This window comes from Chiroxiphia lanceolata, chromosome 4 (assembly GCF_009829145.1).
Source record: "Chiroxiphia lanceolata isolate bChiLan1 chromosome 4, bChiLan1.pri, whole genome shotgun sequence".
NCBI lineage: Eukaryota > Metazoa > Chordata > Aves > Passeriformes > Pipridae > Chiroxiphia > Chiroxiphia lanceolata.
The window spans coordinates 6,485,954-6,506,659 of NC_045640.1; the positions used below are offsets into that span (position 1 = coordinate 6,485,954).

General features: G+C 44.5%; 1 protein-coding gene across 5 annotated transcripts in view; it reads left to right on the forward strand.

Moving 5' to 3' along the window:
• REEP1 (receptor accessory protein 1) overlaps window positions 1-20,706 on the forward strand; it is a 68,283-nt gene that overhangs the window by 41,068 nt on the left and 6,509 nt on the right. For 3 of the 5 annotated variants that reach the window (XM_032685759.1, XM_032685757.1, XM_032685760.1), the window contains 2 exons: window positions 5,463-5,631; window positions 14,134-14,169. In XM_032685759.1, the coding sequence (XP_032541650.1) occupies window positions 5,463-5,631; window positions 14,134-14,169 (205 nt within the window). Of the gene's footprint in view, window positions 1-5,462; window positions 5,632-14,133; window positions 14,170-18,089; window positions 18,244-20,706 lie in introns of those variants that run through there. The other 2 variants (XM_032685762.1, XM_032685761.1) reach the window with 2 other exon arrangements.

Consider the following 20,706-nt stretch of genomic DNA (forward strand, 5'->3'; position numbering starts at 1 on the left):
ACATCCTGGGAACATGAACTACACCTTGTAGTGGACATTGGCAGGGCAGAGGCTGTAACATGCATGCAGACATGTCTGCTAGTGTGGAAGAGAACTACTAACCACAGCTACAGCAAAAACAGGGGAGAACATTAACAGGTTTAGTATTGTGCTGGAAGTGTGCTGAGCGTGACTTAGTGTTCTCTTGCTTGTCCATTAACTTCTGATCCTAAGATGCAAAAGGCCAGGAGGTGCCATCCTGCATTAACAGTGATTGTATTAAAAGCTTCTCTTTTGTGACTTGGCAGCTTTTGGTTCCTGGTTTGTTTCAATTCAGCATGCTGTGTCATAGTTTCCACAGTTGCAAAATGGAATTTGTAGGTATTAGAGGTGTTGTGAAGCCTAAATAATGTGTACAGAATTCTTTCATATTTTCAGGCTGAAGGAATGATAAAATCTAGACACTGTTATATGTTTATATTTAGATTATATTTAGTGGGACTGTTATATAAATGGCAAATTTTTAAATTATGTACTTAAATTTATTTACTTTAGCTTTAGCATACCTATGTATGTGGAATATTTATAACAAATAATTCCATTGGATGTAAACACAGTTTTTCCTATACTCCTAAATGCATCTCCCTCTAAAAAGCTTTACTTCAGGTGTGAATGCAGAGAGTAACAATGGAGAGGTAAAGAAATTAAGACAGTTCCAGCTCTTTCTGATGGAGTACCTTTTATAGTGCCTGTCACTATGCAGAGTCAGTTGTTTGAAAGGATCAAGATTTCTGGTCCAGGCAAGTACAGTTTACATCAGTGTTTGTGCTCTGGGCCCACAGAACTTGATGTTTGTTTCTGGAGATGATGATGATGATGATGTCTACAACGTGTAGAGGAAGGCAGTGTTCAGGTTGCTGGCTTTGCCAAAGAAGCTCAGTGTTCTGTCCTACTCTTTAAACCAAAAGGAGAGAACATGCTAGATTTGGGGCAGGAAGGAATGTCTATACTACAGCTGTCATTTTGACTAAAGCAGGCAGATGTACCTAATTTAGTTTTAGATTAATTACTTTGCCACAGGGATGGGACCTTTAACTTCCCTTAGAATCACAGATGAACTTCTGCAGCTCAAATGTCCATGTCTTGATGGGCAATACCCCAGTACCACTGGTAGTGTTATGCAACTAAATAAGGCTGATACCAACTGATAACAGTGACTGGGGAGTGATCTTACCGTGCCCTTTTTAGTATTTGTCTTTTATCCTATTCCACTAGCACCGAGCTCTGGCCCTGAGAGAAAGAGCACTGTCCCTATATGGGCCTTGTGAGGTTGGTAGATCCTGGAGGAAGAAGAGACAAAGGAAGCCTGAAGAGCTCTGCTTTCAGTTTAAGCTGTATCTTCTTTTATGGGGGGGGCAAACATCCCTATGGGCAAGATCAGATGAATCTGGAAAGAACAGGGAACCTCTTCCTACTTGTGGTCACCAGAGCCTCATGATCTAGCAAACTCACTGTCTACAAAACCAGAAGTGCCATGGGGACAGTCCTAGGAGAAGTTGGGTGAGGTAGGAGTTGAGTCTAGGCAGGGAGTCTTGTGCTCTGGGAGATGAAAGCTGGGTCTTCTAGAACCTCATCATGCTTGTGTCCTCTAAAGTCCCCAAAACACAGGTCCCACACTGCCAGCACAGTCATCCTGACAGGGTAGTTGGTGTTCAGTGAGGGGAGAGAGAGAGATGTTGTCATCCATAGTACCACAGCCCTCCCAGTCCCCATTTTCAAAGGCTGTATAATAACATTTTGCTGTTTTGCTGTTGACACAGCTACTGTCCTGATATTGCTGCTGTCACACTCTCTGGGACAAAACTAGCCTGGATCTGTGTGGACATGCTGCAAACATGACTGTGGCCTGCAGCCTAGGCATAGCTTCAGGACCTGGATCCTCTCTCTGTGCAGACACACTGTACTGAAATTCCTGGGATATCTCTCATGTTTGTAGCAGTTGGAAGAACACTGGCATGATCACGGCCAAGACAGTAAACAAAAATCCCCCAAACAGCTGCTCTTCATCTTCCACCTGATTGTTTTAATGAAACACGGCCCAAGACGTGTGCTGCGCTAAATCTGTGCTGTTCTGAAATAAAGCTATTAAGTTGTTTTTTTCTTTTGCTAACAAATGATAAGTCTTATTGTGGAATAATAAGTGTTACAGTTGGATAAAGTCTTTACTTCTAAAACACATAGCTGCAGCAATGCAAACCCTCCCAGTGTTGGCTTTTCAAACGTTTGTGATTTCGTATACAGCAGCTGCTTATCTGACAGGGAAATTAAGGTTGGTAACAACATTTTCCATTTCACCCTGAAACCATCCTGATTTTGTGGTAATTACTGTTATGTTTCTATTTTGGGTCAGGTAAAAATGTGATAACTTGGAGAGAATTGTGAGTGTTACGTTGTGCCCTAGGAGCAATTAAATCAAGTCTATCCCTAAAAAGACTGAAGGTGCAGAAATTGGAAAAAAATTAAATGAAAGGGAAGCCTGCAGGTTTTCACAGGTGTTCAATGCCCTCACTCAGCCCAGGCATTTGCTCTTTCTACCACTGCTGAGATTTGGATAAACTATTTTGTGGAATGGTTGAAACAGTAACAGTAGTATTTTGCTATTACCTGTGTGGTGAGCAACAGATTTATTTTGTTAGAAACTCAGGTTAAATTAAAGCAAAAATTAAGAAAAGACAATTTTAATTTTTTTTTCCTTGGAGGAAGTTGAAGTTGTTTAGCAGAGCTGCTGTGAGTGTGTGCTCAAGGCTCTGGTTGTGTATTATGTGCTGATGTAACGGACCCACAGATGACAGGCACGTATCAGGCCCTTGCTTCAAAGCTCTCTCTGGGGCCTTTGATGATTATGTACTGCTATATCACAAGTTGCAATGCAAGAATATTAACATATCTTCTTCATTTTCCATGCAAAAGGGTGTGTTGGTGTCGTCTTCCCTGCCAGGTTGGTCTGATGCATGAATCTGGTGTCTGACTCTTGTCCACATACATAAATTGCTGGCTGGAATGAAGTGGAATTTGGGTTAGCTGGCTGAGCAGAGCAGCTGGAGGAGGTTAAAAGCTTGAGCACTGCTGACACTTGAGCTGGGGGTGCAGGAGGAATGTAGCACTCAGGTTACAGCAGCTCATCAGTTGCTAACCCTCTGGCTTTGCTGGCCCAGCCATTCTGCAACAGCGGAATATTATTTAGTGGTCTGATTGTTCTCAGCTTACCCTCACTGGGCAAGTCATCAGACTGCAGAGGTAGGATGTCTTGTGTTGGCTTTAAATCAGTCACTGAGAATAGAGTGGCTGTGCAGAAATCCAGTGCAAGCTCCAAAACCCATCCAGAACTGCCCTGCGCTCTGGGCAGCTGAGGTCGCATCCAGCTGAGCAGCCATGCAAGGCAACTTCATTTGAAGGATAAATGTACCTTACACTGGCTTAAGAAGATTACCTTGAGATTCCTCTTGGAGTGAGAACATATCCCAAGAGTGGCTCAGCCACTGGCAGGACTAGCCAAAATTCAGGTATCAAATCATGTGGCAGGTTGGAGAATGAGGTGGCAGAGGTGACAATTTAATAAAACATAAGTTCTCAGGACTCTGCTGCTAAGCATATAAAATCAGCAACATAAAATGTCTTGCTATACAAGCAAAGAAGCCCCATCCATTTAAAACACTTTCAAAAGCAAAACAGGCTAAATGGGAAAGAGCAAAGCAAGTCTGCTGCTTCTCTGTAACAGTCTGCAGGTAAGCAAAATGTAAAATCCCATCTCTGGAAGTGTGCAAGGCCAGGCTGGATGGAGCCCTGAGCATCCTGGCCTAGTGGAATGTGTCCCTGCCCATGGCAAGGCGGTTGGAACTAGATTAAGGTCCCTTCCAACCCACAGCATTCTGTGATTCTGTGAAATGCTGCCAAACACAGCATACACAGAGAGATCTTAGGAAACCACAGGTTCAGTAAAATTAATTAAAAAGTCTACTGCTGAGGCTTTGGGACAGCACTGAGGAAGTTCTCCTTGTGTGCTGGTTGCTTCTGCCGATGCAGAAAAGCGCTGTAGTCCAGGAGGTGTATGTGGTTAAACTGATATGTTGTGGAGTTGAGAAGGGAGTTTCAACCCATTTTGCTTGTACAAAAAGCTTCAGGCTGAAAAGTTGGGAGTTTACTGGTCTGCCAGTTTCCTTGAACGTAGAAAGTGCAGACTGTCCCAGTGGCTCTAGTTGTAAGCACCTGGTGCCTTATCTACTTATGCTCCCTAGAAGTAAGGTGCTAAGGAATTTATAAGGGATAGAGGCACTGATTTTCCATTACTGCATATGTGAAATTTCTGAAGTGGTGTTGGTAAATCAGTAGGTAAATTAATGCATTGCCTTCCCAGTGGATCAGTGCCAGTGCACTAGGGGACAGGCAGTGTTTACTAACAGCTTTAGCAAGGAATGTGTCCAGTTTTGCCTTTGATTGTAGATGGTCAGGATGAGTCCTTTCTATGTGCCTTAGAATCAGGGTCTATGTGGTAATTTTAGTATTTTTTTCAAGACACTGTGCTGTGAGGTATCCTTCAGATCCTCCTCTCTCAACAACTTGTTAAAACCTAAATGTATCTTTTATTAGTTGTGCAGTTTGTATTCTGAATGTCACTTGAGGTAGCTTAAAGGCCTTTTATAACCTTAACAATTCTATGATTCTGTATGGATTGAATTTTCTGGTGTTCCTACTTTATGGCAGTGGTGTAGCATGAGGGTCACAGAATACTTAAAGTCAATTTTTTGATGTGATGTAGTTTTAATGAAAGATGTCTTCTAACCATCCTGTCCTTTACAAAGAACAGTTACATTCCTTTTACCGGAATATGTTTGTTGCCTGATTGAGAACTAGTATAAAAAGAAAGAAAAATATTGTGCTAGTTTACTTCTTCCTTAAGCCACATGGAAAAAAAGCACTGGAATATTTCTTTACATATAGCAATATCTTTTTATTGCTTTAAAATTTCAAATTTTCTGTGCCCTGGAAATATTGTGTATGGCTGATAACAGCTGGGTGAATATAATTAGAGATGTTTAACTTTAAAAGAGAGTAATTTTGATGCAGGCCATTTCATTGTGATTCTGAAGCAAAGCAGCTGTTTGACTCAGATTCTGATGAAGAAAAGCACCTGCTAGAAAGATACAACAACATCCTGCTCCTTTGCCCGTAGCCAAGGGCACTCTAAGATCAAATGACTGCACTGAAGAATCAGAGATACTCGTCACAGAATCGCTCCAAAAGGAAGAGCAAAGAGAGGGAAATGATGCTTTTATCAACTCATTTTTGTCCTCCCTAGGTTACTGGACTGGGCAGTTTTTTTGTCTTCCTGTTGTTCTGATGGATTTCAATGAGCAAGGGAGAAAAAAGGCTCAAAGTACGCTGTTGGGTCTAACTTTGTGTTATTTACTTGCTTGTTCAACCAGGGACAGGGAGCCCTGTCTGAGAGACTACGGAGCTTTAGCATGCAGGATCTGTCGACGATCCGCGGAGACAGCAGCAGCACTGTTCCTGCCTCGGTCACCGTACGAACAAGTAGCAAACAGAGCCTCCCAAAACCATCCAGAAGTGCATCAGAAGGCACTGGCAGCTCAGGTAAGTGCCAGTGTTATTTTCAGTGTTGTGTTGTCTGGAATATCACACCGTTCAGTGAGGTCATGCAGTTGGCAGGAACAGACAGAAACAGACACTGCAGGCAGCACATACCAGAATTCACAGGACACAGACATGCTGTCGAGTCTCTTGGAACATAAGAGGGAAAACAGGATCATTGCTTGATGGTTACTATTCCTGGCTGGTACCAAGGATGGGACTTGGGCATGCAAGGGAGCCAGACTCAGTCTCTGCAAACTGAGCTGGAAAGCTGGGCTCTGGTCTGGGGGCTGCAAGATGTCCTGGGCTTTCCATGAGAGGGGCTAATGGAAGTGCAAAAAGAAGGGATAACAACGTACAGTAGTGGACGAGGGTCATTATTATCATCAAAGACCCCATATGGTGAGACAGTCTCTCTGCCCTATGTCGTCTAAACATAAATGTGAGTTCTGATGGATATCTGGTTTGAATGAGGCCCACTTATACTCTTCCTAAACTGTACAGTAGCTGTTCCAGCACTGAACAGTTGTGGTTCCAGAAATTTATCAGTGATGAAGCCTACTGAGAAATAAAACCCATATAAAGCACTCCTAGGAGCAGAGACCAAGATCTGACAGCTCTTTATGATACGAAGGCCGACTGCATAAGCACTGGTATGGAAAAAACGTGTCTCTGAGGGGCAGTAGTTTGTTTTCAAATTCTGAAAGAACAAAGGGAAGAAACATCATGGTGTGAATAAGATCCATTCCTGAGGATTAAGTTATAAAAGAATATTTCAAGCTTGGTTAAAGAAATCTTTGTGAGTCCAAATCCAAAACATTTAATTGGAGATAGCTTTGCAGATTAGATCTCGAAAATTGAGACATGGAGGGTTATCCCAAGCAGGTGGTTCCAGATGGCTTCTGGGATTCCCACACCCCACCAAAGATCACACAACTTGACTGCTGTGATAAGAAGCCATGGAAAGTTGCACTTGGTTGCTTGTGAAATTCCCAATGAATTTTCACAGTGAATGTTGGCAATTCAGCAGTTTCAGCTTGAGTGTGTTGAGGTCTGTGCAAACATTCAAGTCCGTGTAGTTGCTGCCCCTTCTAGTTTGCTTTAGTTTTGGAACCTATTAGAAATGTCTTGTCTTATCCTTCTTAAAGAGTATCCATGAAGCCCTCTGCAAATTCTGAGAATTATAGCTCACAGACTACTCTATTTTTTTAACATTATCTGTTGAATAGATTTTCTTTACAGGTAAACTGGAATAGCTAATGCTGTTGCCCACTGGTTTTATTCTCATCTTTATGTAAGGTCTTGTATGGACTTCTCTTGAAGTAATGAATCCAAAAATAAAGTGTTCTTGCACAGAATATAAAGCTCCTAAAAAAAGTCACATGTTTAGAACAAAATAACTAGTGTCATAAAGAAAGCATAATTTAGTTATCTTAATTCCATGTTGTGTAGAACAGCCTTTGTAGTTTTGCTCTTAAGACAGCTCACCTGGTCAGCTCACCCTTGTCTCAACACACAAAAGTACCTTTTTTTGGTCTGGTTTCCTATCAACGCTGTACAAGGATCTCTCAGAATGAATCTCTGAAAAATTGTTCGTGAACTTTTCAAACTGAGCGTAGTGTTGATCACAAATTTGGGATCCAAGTAATTCGAGATTTTGATTTTAATTTTTCTTCTAACTAAGACTGCAAAAATTTGCAAAATCTTCCGAGACCTCTATCTGTCCCATCTCACTTAGTGATTTCATTGAGGTCCCTACTTCTCTACCTGCAAAGATAGGGACAGACACCTCTGGAGGGTGATTCCACTTGCAGGTGGTAGTATCGTGCTGTGTGGAAGACTCCAGCTTTGCTCTCAGTTTGAATCATATTAAGTCAAAGATATGGTCCTGATCTCTCCAGTCCTTCTGCTGTTTCATAGATACAGTTTTGTGTGTAGTCAGAATGTCCAGAGGGGTGAATTGGTCAGAGTCACAACTATCGTGTGTGTGTGTAAGAATGTGATCTGTCAGCCAAACTGTGTCACATCTTGAGGAGTGTGTTCGTGTGAGATGACACTGCTCTAGGCACACCAAGCCCAGACACAGTTCCATCACTGCACCTTTCATATTTGTTTAGTTGGAGAGTTGCACATAAGCAAGGGGCAGGCAGAATTTGCCTCTGCCTATTAAGTGTGCTATATATATGTGTAACATATACATATATGAGTGTGTGCATGAGCTGTCACTACAGAACAGCTGCCACACAGCTCTTTGTCCTGTCTCAAAGCCTTCAGATGCCACAAATGTTCCTGTCAGCAGTCCCCACTCCCTCACAGAAACATTAGACTCCTCTTTTTTTCCTGCTTTAGAGACAGTGGGACATAGTCAGTCTGACATCAGATGGAGTCAGCAAAAATACCCCAGACTGTGTGTTTGACATGAGGGTGACTCAGCCAAAGACGTCACCTTTCTTGTAAAAGGTCTTTCTAACCAGCTGTTGGAAAGCCCAGCAGCAGTAACTGTGATACAAAAATCAACTTTAGAAACATTAATAGAGAGCCTGTCTGGGGCTGTAGACATTGCAGCCTTGGTCAGAGTAGAAATCCTGCTTTATGGAGACTTTTGGGGAAGGCTTGAAGGAGCGGGGTCCTGTGTCTGCAGAAGCAGTGTGGTGGTTAGGTGGCAAGACTGAGTTAGGACATGTAAATCCACAACCTGCTGTATTGCAAAACACTGGTATGACACTGGTATCTTTGCTCCTTGGTTTGTAAAAGAGAAGGGATTGTATTTTCCATGCCCAGGTCTTGAAAGCCATATGTGATGGTAGATGTTTGTGTTTTTTAAGGTCAACACCTTACAAGATTTATGTGGCTTTCCTGTACTTGGAAGGGTCCCTGCCCATGGCAGGGGGTTGGAATGAGATGATATTTAAGGTGCCTTCCAACCCAAACCAGTCTATGATTCTATGATAAAGGCAGGGTCACCTAAAGCAAGTTACACAGGAGCACATCCAGGTGAGTTTTGAATGTCTCCAGAGAGGGAGACTCCACAACCGCCCTTGGAAGCCTGTTCCAGTGCTCTGCCACCTTAAACATAAAGAAGTTCTTTCTCGTGTTAAGCAAAAATGAGCTACATGCCCCTGGGAACAGGCAGAACTACTGCTCCCTTTTCTCTTCTCTTGGTTTCTTTTTGCTCTTACCCTGGGAGAAGAGACTGATCCCCCACCTGGCTACAACCTTTCAGGTAGTTGTAGAGAGCAATAACATTCCCCCTGAGCCTCCTTTTTCTCCAGGCGAAACACCCCCAGCTCCCTCAGCTGCTCCAGCCCCTCTTCCCCCAGCCTGTAGTGCTGCAGGGCGTTGTGACCCAAGTGCAGGACGCAGCACTTGACCTTTTTGAACCTCAGTCCGTTGGCCTCAACCCATCAATCCAGCCTGTCCAGGTCCCTCTGCAGAGCCTTCCTGCTGCCCAGCAGACCAACACTGCCACCCAGCTTGGTGTCATCTGCAAACTGACTTGGTCTCCTTGTCCAGGTCATCAGTAAAGATCCTAAACAGGACTGGCCCCAGTACCAAGCCCTGGGGAACACTAGTTGTGACCGACTGCCAGCAGGAGAGTTCCATCCATGCACTGTAGTTACCCAGGAGCAGGGTATCAGTAGTGCATTCCAGAAATAGGGCATTTTATCTGCAGTTTCTGCCAATTAGTGTTGATAAGGAGAAGTTTTCACTCTGCACTCACTGTATCAGTTTAAATAACCAACTTGTCCTAAGAATAACAGAACCTGTGCTGCACCTCTGTTCTCCTGATGCTCAATTACCTCTTACATCAGCAACCTGGCACCCAAAGCCGACTTAGAGTAGATTTTTTTTTTTGAGGGCTTTTGCTGGTTAGAGGTGTTTCCCTCTCTTTTTTCCCTCTGTCCTACTTCCACGGCAAATCCACAAATTATGTTAGCAGCATTAAAAAAAAATCCGACAAAAAAGGAAACGTCCTTGCCTTTTGCGAGTGTTTTATTTCCAGTGTTGCCAAGAGAAACCTTAAAATAGGAGATTAATGATTCCCAAAACAAAAACTAAAGTTTTATATGATTCAAAGAAGGCTTATGTTAATTGTCCTTGGCTGCTGCCAGCTAGAATTGTGCCTGCTTGTTGATCTCTTTGTGACCACACTAATTAAGAGAATTAGCTGAGGGCTTGAGTTAAAGGTTATGGTTATAATGAAGAACACAGAGCTGTGTTCTTACCCAGTGTGTTTTCTTTGACTGACAAGACAGCATAGCTCAATTTCTAAAGGGTAACAGCCCCTACTATTATGGAATTTTGAGATGAAGTACTTGGGAAGGAAAAGCAGATGGAAACCACCAACCCTTTTTGATCAGAACTCTGAAACTCCTCAAGGCTGTGGAGGTGCTTATGGTTAGAATTAAGGTATAGCTGGAACAATAATGTCTCAACATAAAAATGCATGTTAACTAAATCAGCCAATAAAAGCTAAAACCCTGTCATCATATGGGACCTGTCATGGAGAATGCTGAGAGCTGACCCCACTTGGGTTACCACCTGGAAGTGGTGGCTTTGCACTGTGGTGGTCCCTTTCTTCAGGCACTCTTTTGGGCTGAAGAAGGTTTCTTTGGATCTTATATTATTATTGTTATTACTATATTTATCATTGTATTATCAGAGGGGCTTGAGGTTGCACCTGATGCCCAGTATCCCTGGAAGTGTCCAAAGCCAGATTGGATGAGGCTTTGAGCAATCTGGTGTAGTGGAAGGTGTCCCTGCCCATGGCAGGGAGGTGGAGCTAGATGATCTTTAAGGTCCCTTCCAACCCACACCATGCTGTGATTCTATGATTCTGTGATCTGTCTTGGTGATAAGGATGTTTTCCAACATCTGCAAGTGCAGCTTTCAAGGTCACTGCCTGAATTTACAACTGATCAGTAACTGTGGCAGGAACAGGAACCCAAAAATGTTATTTTGACTGAATGTGTTGAGGAGTGTTGCTGCACATGGGATTTTCCTGAGGAAGGGGCATTGCTAGACCACAGCCAACCTTACAGAGGGAAAACCCAAGCACTGCTGTAGCAGTTGTAACCCTTTTTGCTTTGGGACTGGCATTCCTGTGCCCAGGAGTGTGCGTGAGCACACACAGGAGTCACAGTGTTTGGTGGGAGGGTACAAACACAAATTGCATAAGGGACTGCTTGTGTAACTCCCTTTTGTTATGTTTTGATATATCTGTCAGGGATGTAAAAGGTTTAATTTTCTCAACAGTCACATCAGGGAGAGAACAGCAGCCTTGTGATAAGGTGAAGGAACAGCCCAGTTCTGGCCACTCAAGCTGTCCAGTAGTGGAGAGCTGTGAACTGAGGAAGAAATCCTGAGTTTGATCCAGATTAAAAGTACTTCTTGTACTATTTTTGAGGGATTATTTTTAGCTCAGGCCAATTTGCTAATCTGCCTTATTGGGAGCCTCCAAGATGTCTGTTTTGGGAGACATGAGATCAAGAGGCCAGGAGCTGGAAGCTCCTCAAGCCAGCTTTGCCGCTGAAAAAATGGTGTGTGGAAGCACACCCTCCCTTGCAGTAGTGAGGTAAAAACAAGAGAGGGCTCCTTAGAATGAGGTTACAGGAGTTTAGATGGGTCCCATTTCCTGAGACGTGGAAACACAGCCGGATCTGGTGTGGAATTTGGTGTTGCTGGTTCCAATCCTGTTGCGTGACTGTGTTTAAGAGCAGATGTGATATCTGAAAGAAACTGAGTTGGAAAGATAGAGGACAGAGAGAGGTCTGTTGTCTTCCCTGCACAGAGAAGGCTTCTGAAACTCAGGTCTGTTGGTGTGTAATCCCCCAGTCCTCCTGTGAGCACCAGGAGCAGTTCAGGTTCTGGTTTCACATCTCTTGGACGTGTTTCCAAGCCCACCAAAACACGTGAAAAGGCTCTGCTGGCACGGGTGGGCTTTGGCCAAAAGCTGGCAGCAGGACCATGCTGCACTCTGCATTAAATAACTGCTCGGCTTGTTTCATTTCCGTTATTGTTATTTTTATAAGGTGAATGGTGCTGGTTTAGATGGATTTGTGACACTATGAATCTCTTGAAACAAAGTACTATGTGAAGAGCTTGACACTCAGTAACAACCTCATGCAGACACAGCAGCAGGTTTATTTTTGCCTGCTGAAGAGTGTCTTATGAGGCCAAGAAATAAAATATGCAAGAGCTGCCTTTGAGATAAGGGGAATTGTTCCTTTTCCTCTACCTTTTCCTGCTTTTTTTTATCTTTACCTTTTACTGTCTTTGGTGCCTTGCAGTGGTGCCAATACATTGAGCAGTCCTGCTGTGAGGATAGTCCTTCCACAGGCGTGGATCTGCTCAGCACATAGTGGGCTCCAGCTGCTCCAGGTGTATTCACACCCATCCCACAGAAAGACCCTTCTCCTCCTCATCACACCTGGATGACACAAAGGGGCAGAGGCTGCTTTTGCCATGATGTGGAAGTGGCTGCCGACCCCCCCAAAAGTACATTCCATGAGTCATCACCACTTCTCCCGGGAAGTGTGTGCACACCTTCCTTTGACACACACCAAGGAAACACAATGATCCCCTCCCTCCACGCAGCAGGCCCACCACCTCTTCATCTGATCTTTGCTTTGCTCTTAGTTCAGCATTTCTTGACTTAGCGTCCTGGCACCCTGATGATAGAACGTGATATTTTAGCTTCAGTGCCTGTTCCAACCTGTGCTTTTTCCACAGGCAGAACTGCCCCTTTCCTCTGGGGACTGTAAATGTCGTGTGGCTACTCATTGTTACGGAAAACTGGAAACTCCAGAACAGTATTTCCATATATTTTTTCAAGGCAATTCTGTTGTTCTGGCGAATGTCCAGTAACAATCACAGACAAGACATGTCCTTATTAATAGCGAGGGGCTTTTGCATTTCTTAATCTTACAGTGTTGCCTTAATTTGTGTTGCATCACAGGACCGTCAGTGTCCAGAGGTGATGCTACCTGGGCCAGAGGATCACAAGCAATGGAACCACCCTCTGTATTGCCCAGACTGAGTGTCCTTTCTGCTTAAGCTCTCCCCAGGCTGAGATCATTCTCATCTGGAATGATTTCAAAGCAGAAAGGGGCAGTGTGCTTTCTGACACTCTCCATTCCTCTGTGCAGGAGACAGTCAAGGCTGTTTCTTGATTTTGCACTGAAGAGCCAAAGGCTTTTCAGGACAGAACAAAGGTGGGGGAACATCAGCAGTCAGGACGAGTCTGATTAGTTTAGTCACTACAAACCAGAAAGGTGTGTGAGAACAACCCCTATGCATGTCTTGTCTGAGCTCTCACAGAATGAACTGTCATAAAACTGTGATCAGCTCTCTTCTGTCTAAAATCAGAGGCTGAACCCACAGCAGATCTCATAAGGTTGGTTGAAGAAGCTCATAGTTTCACAGTAGCATCCAGCCAGTGTGAGGCAGCAGTTTCATTGAAAGGGTGTGACCCATCTGTTTGCTTTTGGCTCATACTGGCCTTTCCTGTGGACATGTTCAAATTTTTTTTTAACATATTGGCCCCAGTCAGGGAGCTGGTTTGAGTTAAATGCTGTTCCTTGCTTCCAGGTTGCTCTTGACCTGGGTCAGATCCTCAAACCAGGAGAGAGCAACAGCTCAGACATCGGTAAAGGGACAAGGAAGGTGGAGGCCAGAGTGTGAGGTGCAGTGGGATGTCTCTTCTCAACAGCAGCTCTGGTTTGTGCTGGTTTAAAATGACTGTGAAACTATGGAAAAACTTCCAGTGTCTACAATGCAGTATAATCAAAACAAAAAAATCACGCAGGGCTCAACCCTTTTTCTTCTTCAAAAGCTTTTTTTATATGGAGTCATTGATGCCAGTGTGAGCATTAAATTGAAAGGCTCCAACTGGAAATTATTTCTAGGCTGTTTCCTGGAACATAAGGTGTCCACAAGATGAAGTTGTAAAGTTCACACTTTCATGAACAGCTATGAATCACCTGCATTTGCACTGAAGGATGCAGTGCAATTCCCTTGGTTATTTTCACTCTTATGGCAATTCCACCAAGATCTTAATTGCTGCAGGACCCTCCTGATTTAGGAAGATCAGGGGTCTGTGGATGGTTTCCCTTAGAAGCTGTGTGAATGGCTGCAGCAGCCAGACTTGTACAAGAAGTCTAAATCTACTGAAAAAAAATCCAGGCACATAGCAAAACAAGCCCACCCCATGTTTATTATCATACAGCCTTTGGCACTGTGTTACCCATTGTTTACCCACACTCCCAGATCCTCCAGTCAGGAGTTATTTCTGCTTAGTGGTCGGAGAGCACAGCCAGGGAGCTGTACTTCATCCCATCCTTAACATCCATGAGGGACACAGCCTGGGATGAGTCTTTGCTCCATGTTATCAGTGGAGACAGTGCATGTGAGGGCCTTGAAGTCCCACTTCCAGATGATGCCAAGTGTTTTCTGGGAGTCAGTGGCTTAGCCCAATGAGTTCCTAACACTCAGCTCCTCTTTCAGTGTGCACGTGTTGCTCGGTGTGCCGACTTCTCAGAGGTGAGTGCTGGATTTCCTGTGCCCTGGTATCCATGCATCCCTTTTGGGCATGGCTGTGTTACCCAGCCTGGCTTGCTCCCACCGCTCTTGCTCACTGGGTTTCCTAACACCAGGGAAACAAACACTGGGGAAGGCCAGGGTTTGGCATCTGTGTGTGTGCTGATGGCAAGTGCTGCAGTGCTTCTCACTGTACTGACCTCTGTTACCCAAGGCTGGGGAATGTTTCTCTGGAGAAAAACTTCATTCCTTTCTCTTCTAGAGGATGTGCCATGTCCTTGCTGTGCAGTGTAACTCCTCTGCCATGTGTCTCCCAGTGCTAGTGTAAACCCACTGGGAACGCAGCAAGAGCAAACCCTCCTCAGTCCCAGCCCTGTTTTGCTCTGTTCTCTAGGGATTGGCAGGTGTTTCTCTTGGTGGAGAGGACATTTGTATTTGGGATAAGCAGAGTATGTAACAAAGCCCAGTAGCAGACTCGGGTATGACAAGATAGGGTTGAACAGACTCTCCCTGTTCCAGTCTGCACTACAGCCGTTTTTGAAAAATGTCCCCACTGTCCCCAGCGTTTATTGTGTTTACAAACATAGGAATGCAGTGAATGGTTTAGCTGCTGGTGGTCCTTTCAGTGCTGTGCCAGTTAGTTTGGTTGCTAAGAGCCGAGACGTGTCACTTCTGCATTTTGTCCCTGTGGCAGATGAAAGGAGTGGGAGACCTCCAATTTGGGCATGCCAGAGGATGGTGATGCCAAGCAGCTTGTCTGAGAGAAAAAAGAAATCCAGACTGGCAGTGTCTCATGTTGGTGGAGGCAAAAGACCTTTGTAACTCCTTTTCTTCTCATCTCATGTGCTTTTTGTTAATTTTGCACACCAATCAACCTGGGGACGGCAGCAGAGGGACTAGAGGATCACAGTGCTGCCACCGTGCTGCAGCCATCTGTGCCATCCCACTGCCTTGCACCTGGTGCCACAGCCCTGTGCAGCACCAGTGCTTGGGGGCTGGTGATCCCAGTCTCCTTGCACCCTGCATAGGTGGCAAACCACCCTCATGTTTGATTTGTCACCCTCCCTGTTGTCCTTTTCTGTGCAAGTGTGCCACTGTGCAGGACAACGAGGCCTGTTTAGGGTGGTGTCTGTTTAAGGAATTGTGAAACACTCATATTCACAGGGCATTTTATTAATACTCTTCTAATTTTAGCCTAAACCAATTTTATGGATTTGACTTAGAAGTGTTATTTATAAAAAAATCACTAAATCCTTATGGGCTTAATAGTCATGAGTTAATCTTAGGAAAGTCATTTAATGATGCTAAAGCAGTGATCAGTCCAATATGTTTACAAATTGGACCCAAAGTCGTGCTGATCTGGTTGAAATTGCGTGCCCTGTCTTTCAGACTGGCTTGTCTTACTATTCCCACCCCCTCTCCAACATAATCCAGGCCCTTAGACCATGTCAATAGGGATGTGCTGAGGCTCTATCTCATAGAGGGTTCATTCTGTCTCCACAGGCCGCCCTTTCTCTGTCTCCAAGGCAATAGATGCATTAATGCACTCTCAGACAGTGGCCTGCCGTTAAAGTGCTCCTTTGTAAGTGCAGCTTTGGTAGCTTGGAGAGCTGACTACGTCATGTGAGCATTTTTCAATGCCACGAAAAGCTGGGAGAAAGAAAGAATCTGAATTTGTTTAGCTAGGGCTAAGTTGCCCTGAGCTATTGGCACTCATCTTTTCCTTGGCACAAACTTTTTTGTAGCCAGTCTCAGAGTCTCAGTTCTCAGCAGTTCTCATTTCCAAAGAGTTAATAATCTAAATGGGCAGACAGTCAAGCCTTACCTCAAGGAGGAGTATTAAAGGCTGGTTTAGAGCCTTTTTGGCAGGAGCAGTTGCGTTAATGCTCTGGCAGGTGGAACTCAATTGTTTTTGACTCACAGAAACCCCCACAGCTCTTACGAGAGCACAGGCTGGTGGAGCAAAAGTCTGAGCATTCCACTCCCTAGATGACATCCTGAGAGGAGGTTTCATGAGGATGTGACCTGCAGGTGCCATGGAGTGTGCATTTCTGTGGAGCCTGAAGGCCAGGCTGAGCACAGCCTGAGCACCCCTGAGCTGGAGCAGGTCTGTCCCTGTCAGCAGTGGTGGCTTCTCTGTGCTGGAGCTGTTTTCCTCACAGGAGATCCCTTTCCAGCCCAGTTGGATCATTCCCACCGGCCTCACAGTCCGCACGTGACAGAGCATTGACGCAATTCAGGATGTTCCTCCTCCTTTGCCCTGGGCAGCTTCACCAAATACAAGTGTGTTCCACCAGATGTACTCAAGCACATCTTCCTGACAGCTCCTGTGCCAGCTCCTCTTGCTCCAGTTCAGTGACAGGACTTTACTGGTGAAACTCCTTCCAGGTCTTTACACAAGTTTCTGATTTATCTCCTCTGTGTTCTGTGGAAAGTCAGGCTGCAGCATTCAGGAGCAACAGTACAATTATGTGAGAGCTCTTTTTCCCCCTCAGAGAGGACAGAGTGAAAATCTCCAGGGATATCTGTTTATCTTTTGGCAGTGCCTGGCGAATGCTTAATGCTGGTCAATATTAAACAGTCTTGCTTGGGACTGGCATTTAAGAAGTAACAAATATTATGTGTGGTGGTATTCTCTCAACTAACGTCTCTTAGGTGCTGTTGCGAAGACCTGGGGCATGGTGAGAGGGAGGAACAATTTTAATCCTTGCAGACAATAAATTGAAGAATCAGCTGTATATCAGGAGAACTTTTCAGGCGGCAAATATTTGAGGAGGCATTTAATACTCAAATGCTGGTCAGGAGCCTTAGGCAGGGTAAGAGATGTGCCAAGGGCATTAGTGATGAACGGGACTGGGTTTGGGTGTGCGCTGCAGGGTTGTGCTCCACGAGGTGACAGATCACACACAACCAGGAGCACAGCTCAGTGAGCACCTTGATGGACACTGGTGTTTTAAACAAATCACCTTATGGGTCTATTAGCTGTGTCCAACCCCTTTGTGGTAGGCTGCAAACATGAGTTATTACAGTGGAAAGTGCTCTAAAAACACTAATTGGCTTTGTGTCAAGGGGGCTGATCATACATCTCTAAACTAATTCAATTAAATGCTGTGGGTGGTTTAATTTTTGTTCTTAGCCAGTTTTGCTTCCAGCTCTCATTAGGGGGATTTTTTTTTTTTAACCTTATTGGACTTAAAGAACAAACAACAACTTTCTGTTGCTGTAGGCATTTTCTCCTTAAAACTTCCCTTTACTAAATACTGAATCAAATTTTTACAGGGCTGATTTGCATCACTTTGCACTGGTACTTCTGAATGGCACTTTGGGAGTTTCTCTTTAAAAAGAGTTTAATACTTATTTTAGTTATTTCAGGGAAGAAAAAAATTTCATAGAAAATCAGTAGGTTCTTTAAATATGTTTGCATTTTACCAACAGAAAGTTAAAATATTAATTGTTGTTTAATAAGCTCCAGCTGAGCCACAGATATGATAAAAGCAAAGATGAATGTTTCTGTGTTCTGAAACAATGTTCCTTCCCCCTCTGCACCCAAATGTTTTCCTCTAACAGTTTATTCTTTCCTTTTCTCTATGTAAATATTATGGGACTCTGATGTAAGTGTTACAGATTGCATGAATTTTCTTCTGAGGTGTTTGGAATAGACTAGCATTTAACAACTTACTCATTTGTGGGATGTGTTTTCATTAATGGATGTCTTTGTTGATGTGATTAGACTTGTTTGCTTTGGTTGCATTTGACTCCAGCTTTGGAAAGGATGTCTGCCTCTGTTTTGTGGCTCTTGGGCAGTGTGTGCTGGTGGAGTTGCCTGCTCCTAACTTCTTGGTTTGGCAATGAAAACTGCTGGGGAAGTACAGGACTTGGGTCAATGTCTTTTGGAAATGATGGTGAATTTATCTTTGTTGCAGGGGAAAGAAGCTGATGGCCATCGTATAATAAATATCTGTTTTCCCGGGCTTTTTACTTGGTGTGCAAACCTCTTTATGTGAATTATCCCCTGGAAAGGCTTAACTTTGGAGTGACCTTACCTTCCATTACAATAATACAATACCTTGCTCCTGTCTTGTGTAGTCTGTGACTGTGGTTTTCCCCATTGCTCCTGAGGAATTACAGTGATGGGAGGAAGAAGTATTGTGCCCAGCAAAATAAGGGGAGGTCCAATTTCTCTCAAAGTTGCCTGATTCCTACTGTAACTGTATTTAAATATCCAGATTTTTCAGAGTGTCTAGATCCAATTAATTTGGTCACCTGTAGTTAGAGTGGGCCAGGTCCTGATCTCTGTTGTACCCATGAAAATCTATAGGAGTTACTCGGGATTTTCACAGCAGCACAGACCAGAGTCTGAATCAAAGTGATTGCTGAATCCCACTACTGAATCCCAGTAGTTACTGTAGAAAGAGCGTTGCAAGTGAGATTTCTTAGCCCTTGTTTAATCACAAGATTAAAGATGATGATGACCTGGCCCTACATTCACCTGTCTGTGCTTGGTTGTTCCCTGTGATGCATTTAACAGCTTAGATCCCAATTCTCAGAGCACTCGAATTTCTACTTTAACTTGAAATGTGCCCAGTTTCAGGACTTCCCACACAATGTGGCAAATACTGTGCTGTATCAGTGCCCTTTGGAGGAATTAAGATATAATGATAGGAACTAGAATTAAAGGGTCCATTTCCTTAGACTGTTTATAGTCAGATTCTGTCTTGCCTTAGTGGAGAGAGGAGTGTAGTCTGGTCTGGGTGTTGAAAAGGTGTTTGCCAGAGGCAGCAGCAGCTTTAGTCCTGGCACACCAGCCCATTTCCCATTTCTGCAGCAATCCAGCCCCTCCACACAAAGGTGTGGAGCCACAAATGTAACAGGTGGAGACACCTGAAGCACAGCCTGCCCTGAGATGGGAGAGAGTGTCTCCCAGAGAGATCCAGATCAAAGGTCTGGTGTGTGATCCATGTTTTTACACAGCCACCTCCTGGCTGTGGCACAGTCCCTGGGGCTGTTGGCTGCTTCCCTGGAGCAGCATGCACTTCTGGCTCTGCTACTTTGTGGACATCTGATAGTGACCTGAGACCCCACAGTCTCAGATCCTAAAGGTGTCTCTTAGAAACACTCAGGAGGTCACCCAAGGCCAAGTGCTGTCCTCAAGAAGCACATGCCAGCCCTGACAACACATTTTGCTCCTCAGTCTTTACCTTCTCCAGTAACAAACTTTGGTGTCCCAGAACCCATCCGTTCACTTTACATCTCCATCTCCTTTCTCAATGGTCAGAAATGTAGTGGAAAGGCCTGGGATAGCCCCGCTTCTTCCCTTTTCCAGTTCAGTGAGGCTGAAGCAGAACTGGTTCCCATTTGGCTGGTTTGCAGTGCCTCATTCACAGTGAGATGGAGCACGGAGGAGGGTGTCAGACCTCTCAGGTGCAGGGATCAAAGCAATATGTGCCAGCTTGGAGGCTGAGCTCTCCTCTTGGTCTTCACGGAAGCAGCTCCAGGACATGGATGTGACGCTCAGGCTGATGGGGAGAATGAAAGAGATGAAAGAGCCTGCAGGAGGCTGTGCCTACAGTGGATACAGGTGACACGGATGGCAGAGCTGTCTGGAAATTTTTTTGACCAGCACCCAAATCAAGAGAGAGAACAATAAGTAAGGAAGTAATGTATGCTGAAAAAACATTGGGAGTGTTATTAGGGCTGACAGCTGCTTCTGTCTCCTCTTGCAGCACTGGCTGCAAGAAAAGGGAGGCAGGGCACTTTTTTCTGATCCCATCTGCTCTCAGCCTCAGTTTCCAGTGTCTCATCACTCTAGTCCCTGAACACTCTGACTGGTTCTCCAACACGTCTCCATCCTGTTCCATTCAAAGTCCTTTTTCCCTGGGGAAAGCCCTGGTCCCCTCACAATGGCACGTGGCTGAAGGTGTGGTGGTGTGCCACTGTGCAAACCTCAGTGAGGTCGTTGAAAGAAATTCTGAACCACTTTTACTAAACTTGTCTCCTTTTTTTTCTCATAGAGAGGCAACAATGACCAGTTTCCACATCTAAAATGGCCTAAGCTAGGCTGCTCCTGAGTAGCTCACTTCCCAAGTGGAGAGATAAAATAGTAAAATAAAACATTCCTGTACTGTTTTGCCCTGTGGTCTAGGGAGTATTTAATTCTCCCCACAGTGTAATCTTCACACAGCAGTCACACACAGAAGAAAAACGATTCAGCATTATCCCTGGCCTCTGCAACGTGACTGTCAACATCTTAATTACAACTGGGAAAAAAATCAACCTCCAGCTCTTCCTGGAGACCTCTGTTGGTGTCTTCCAGCCTGCCCAGGCACATGGTGATAAAGGGGTAGAAACACAGGGTCAGTGGGCAGAGGATGGTTTGCACAGACCACTGTCTCCAGCAACAGCTGCATCCTGTGGGCTGAGAACAATTAATTGCTGACTTCAGTTTGGCACTGGAGGGAGCCCCAGTGACCTGCTTGTGACTGGTGGTGTTGCTGTAGCCAAATCACTTTCCTCTGTCTCTCTGTTACCCAACTGAAAGAG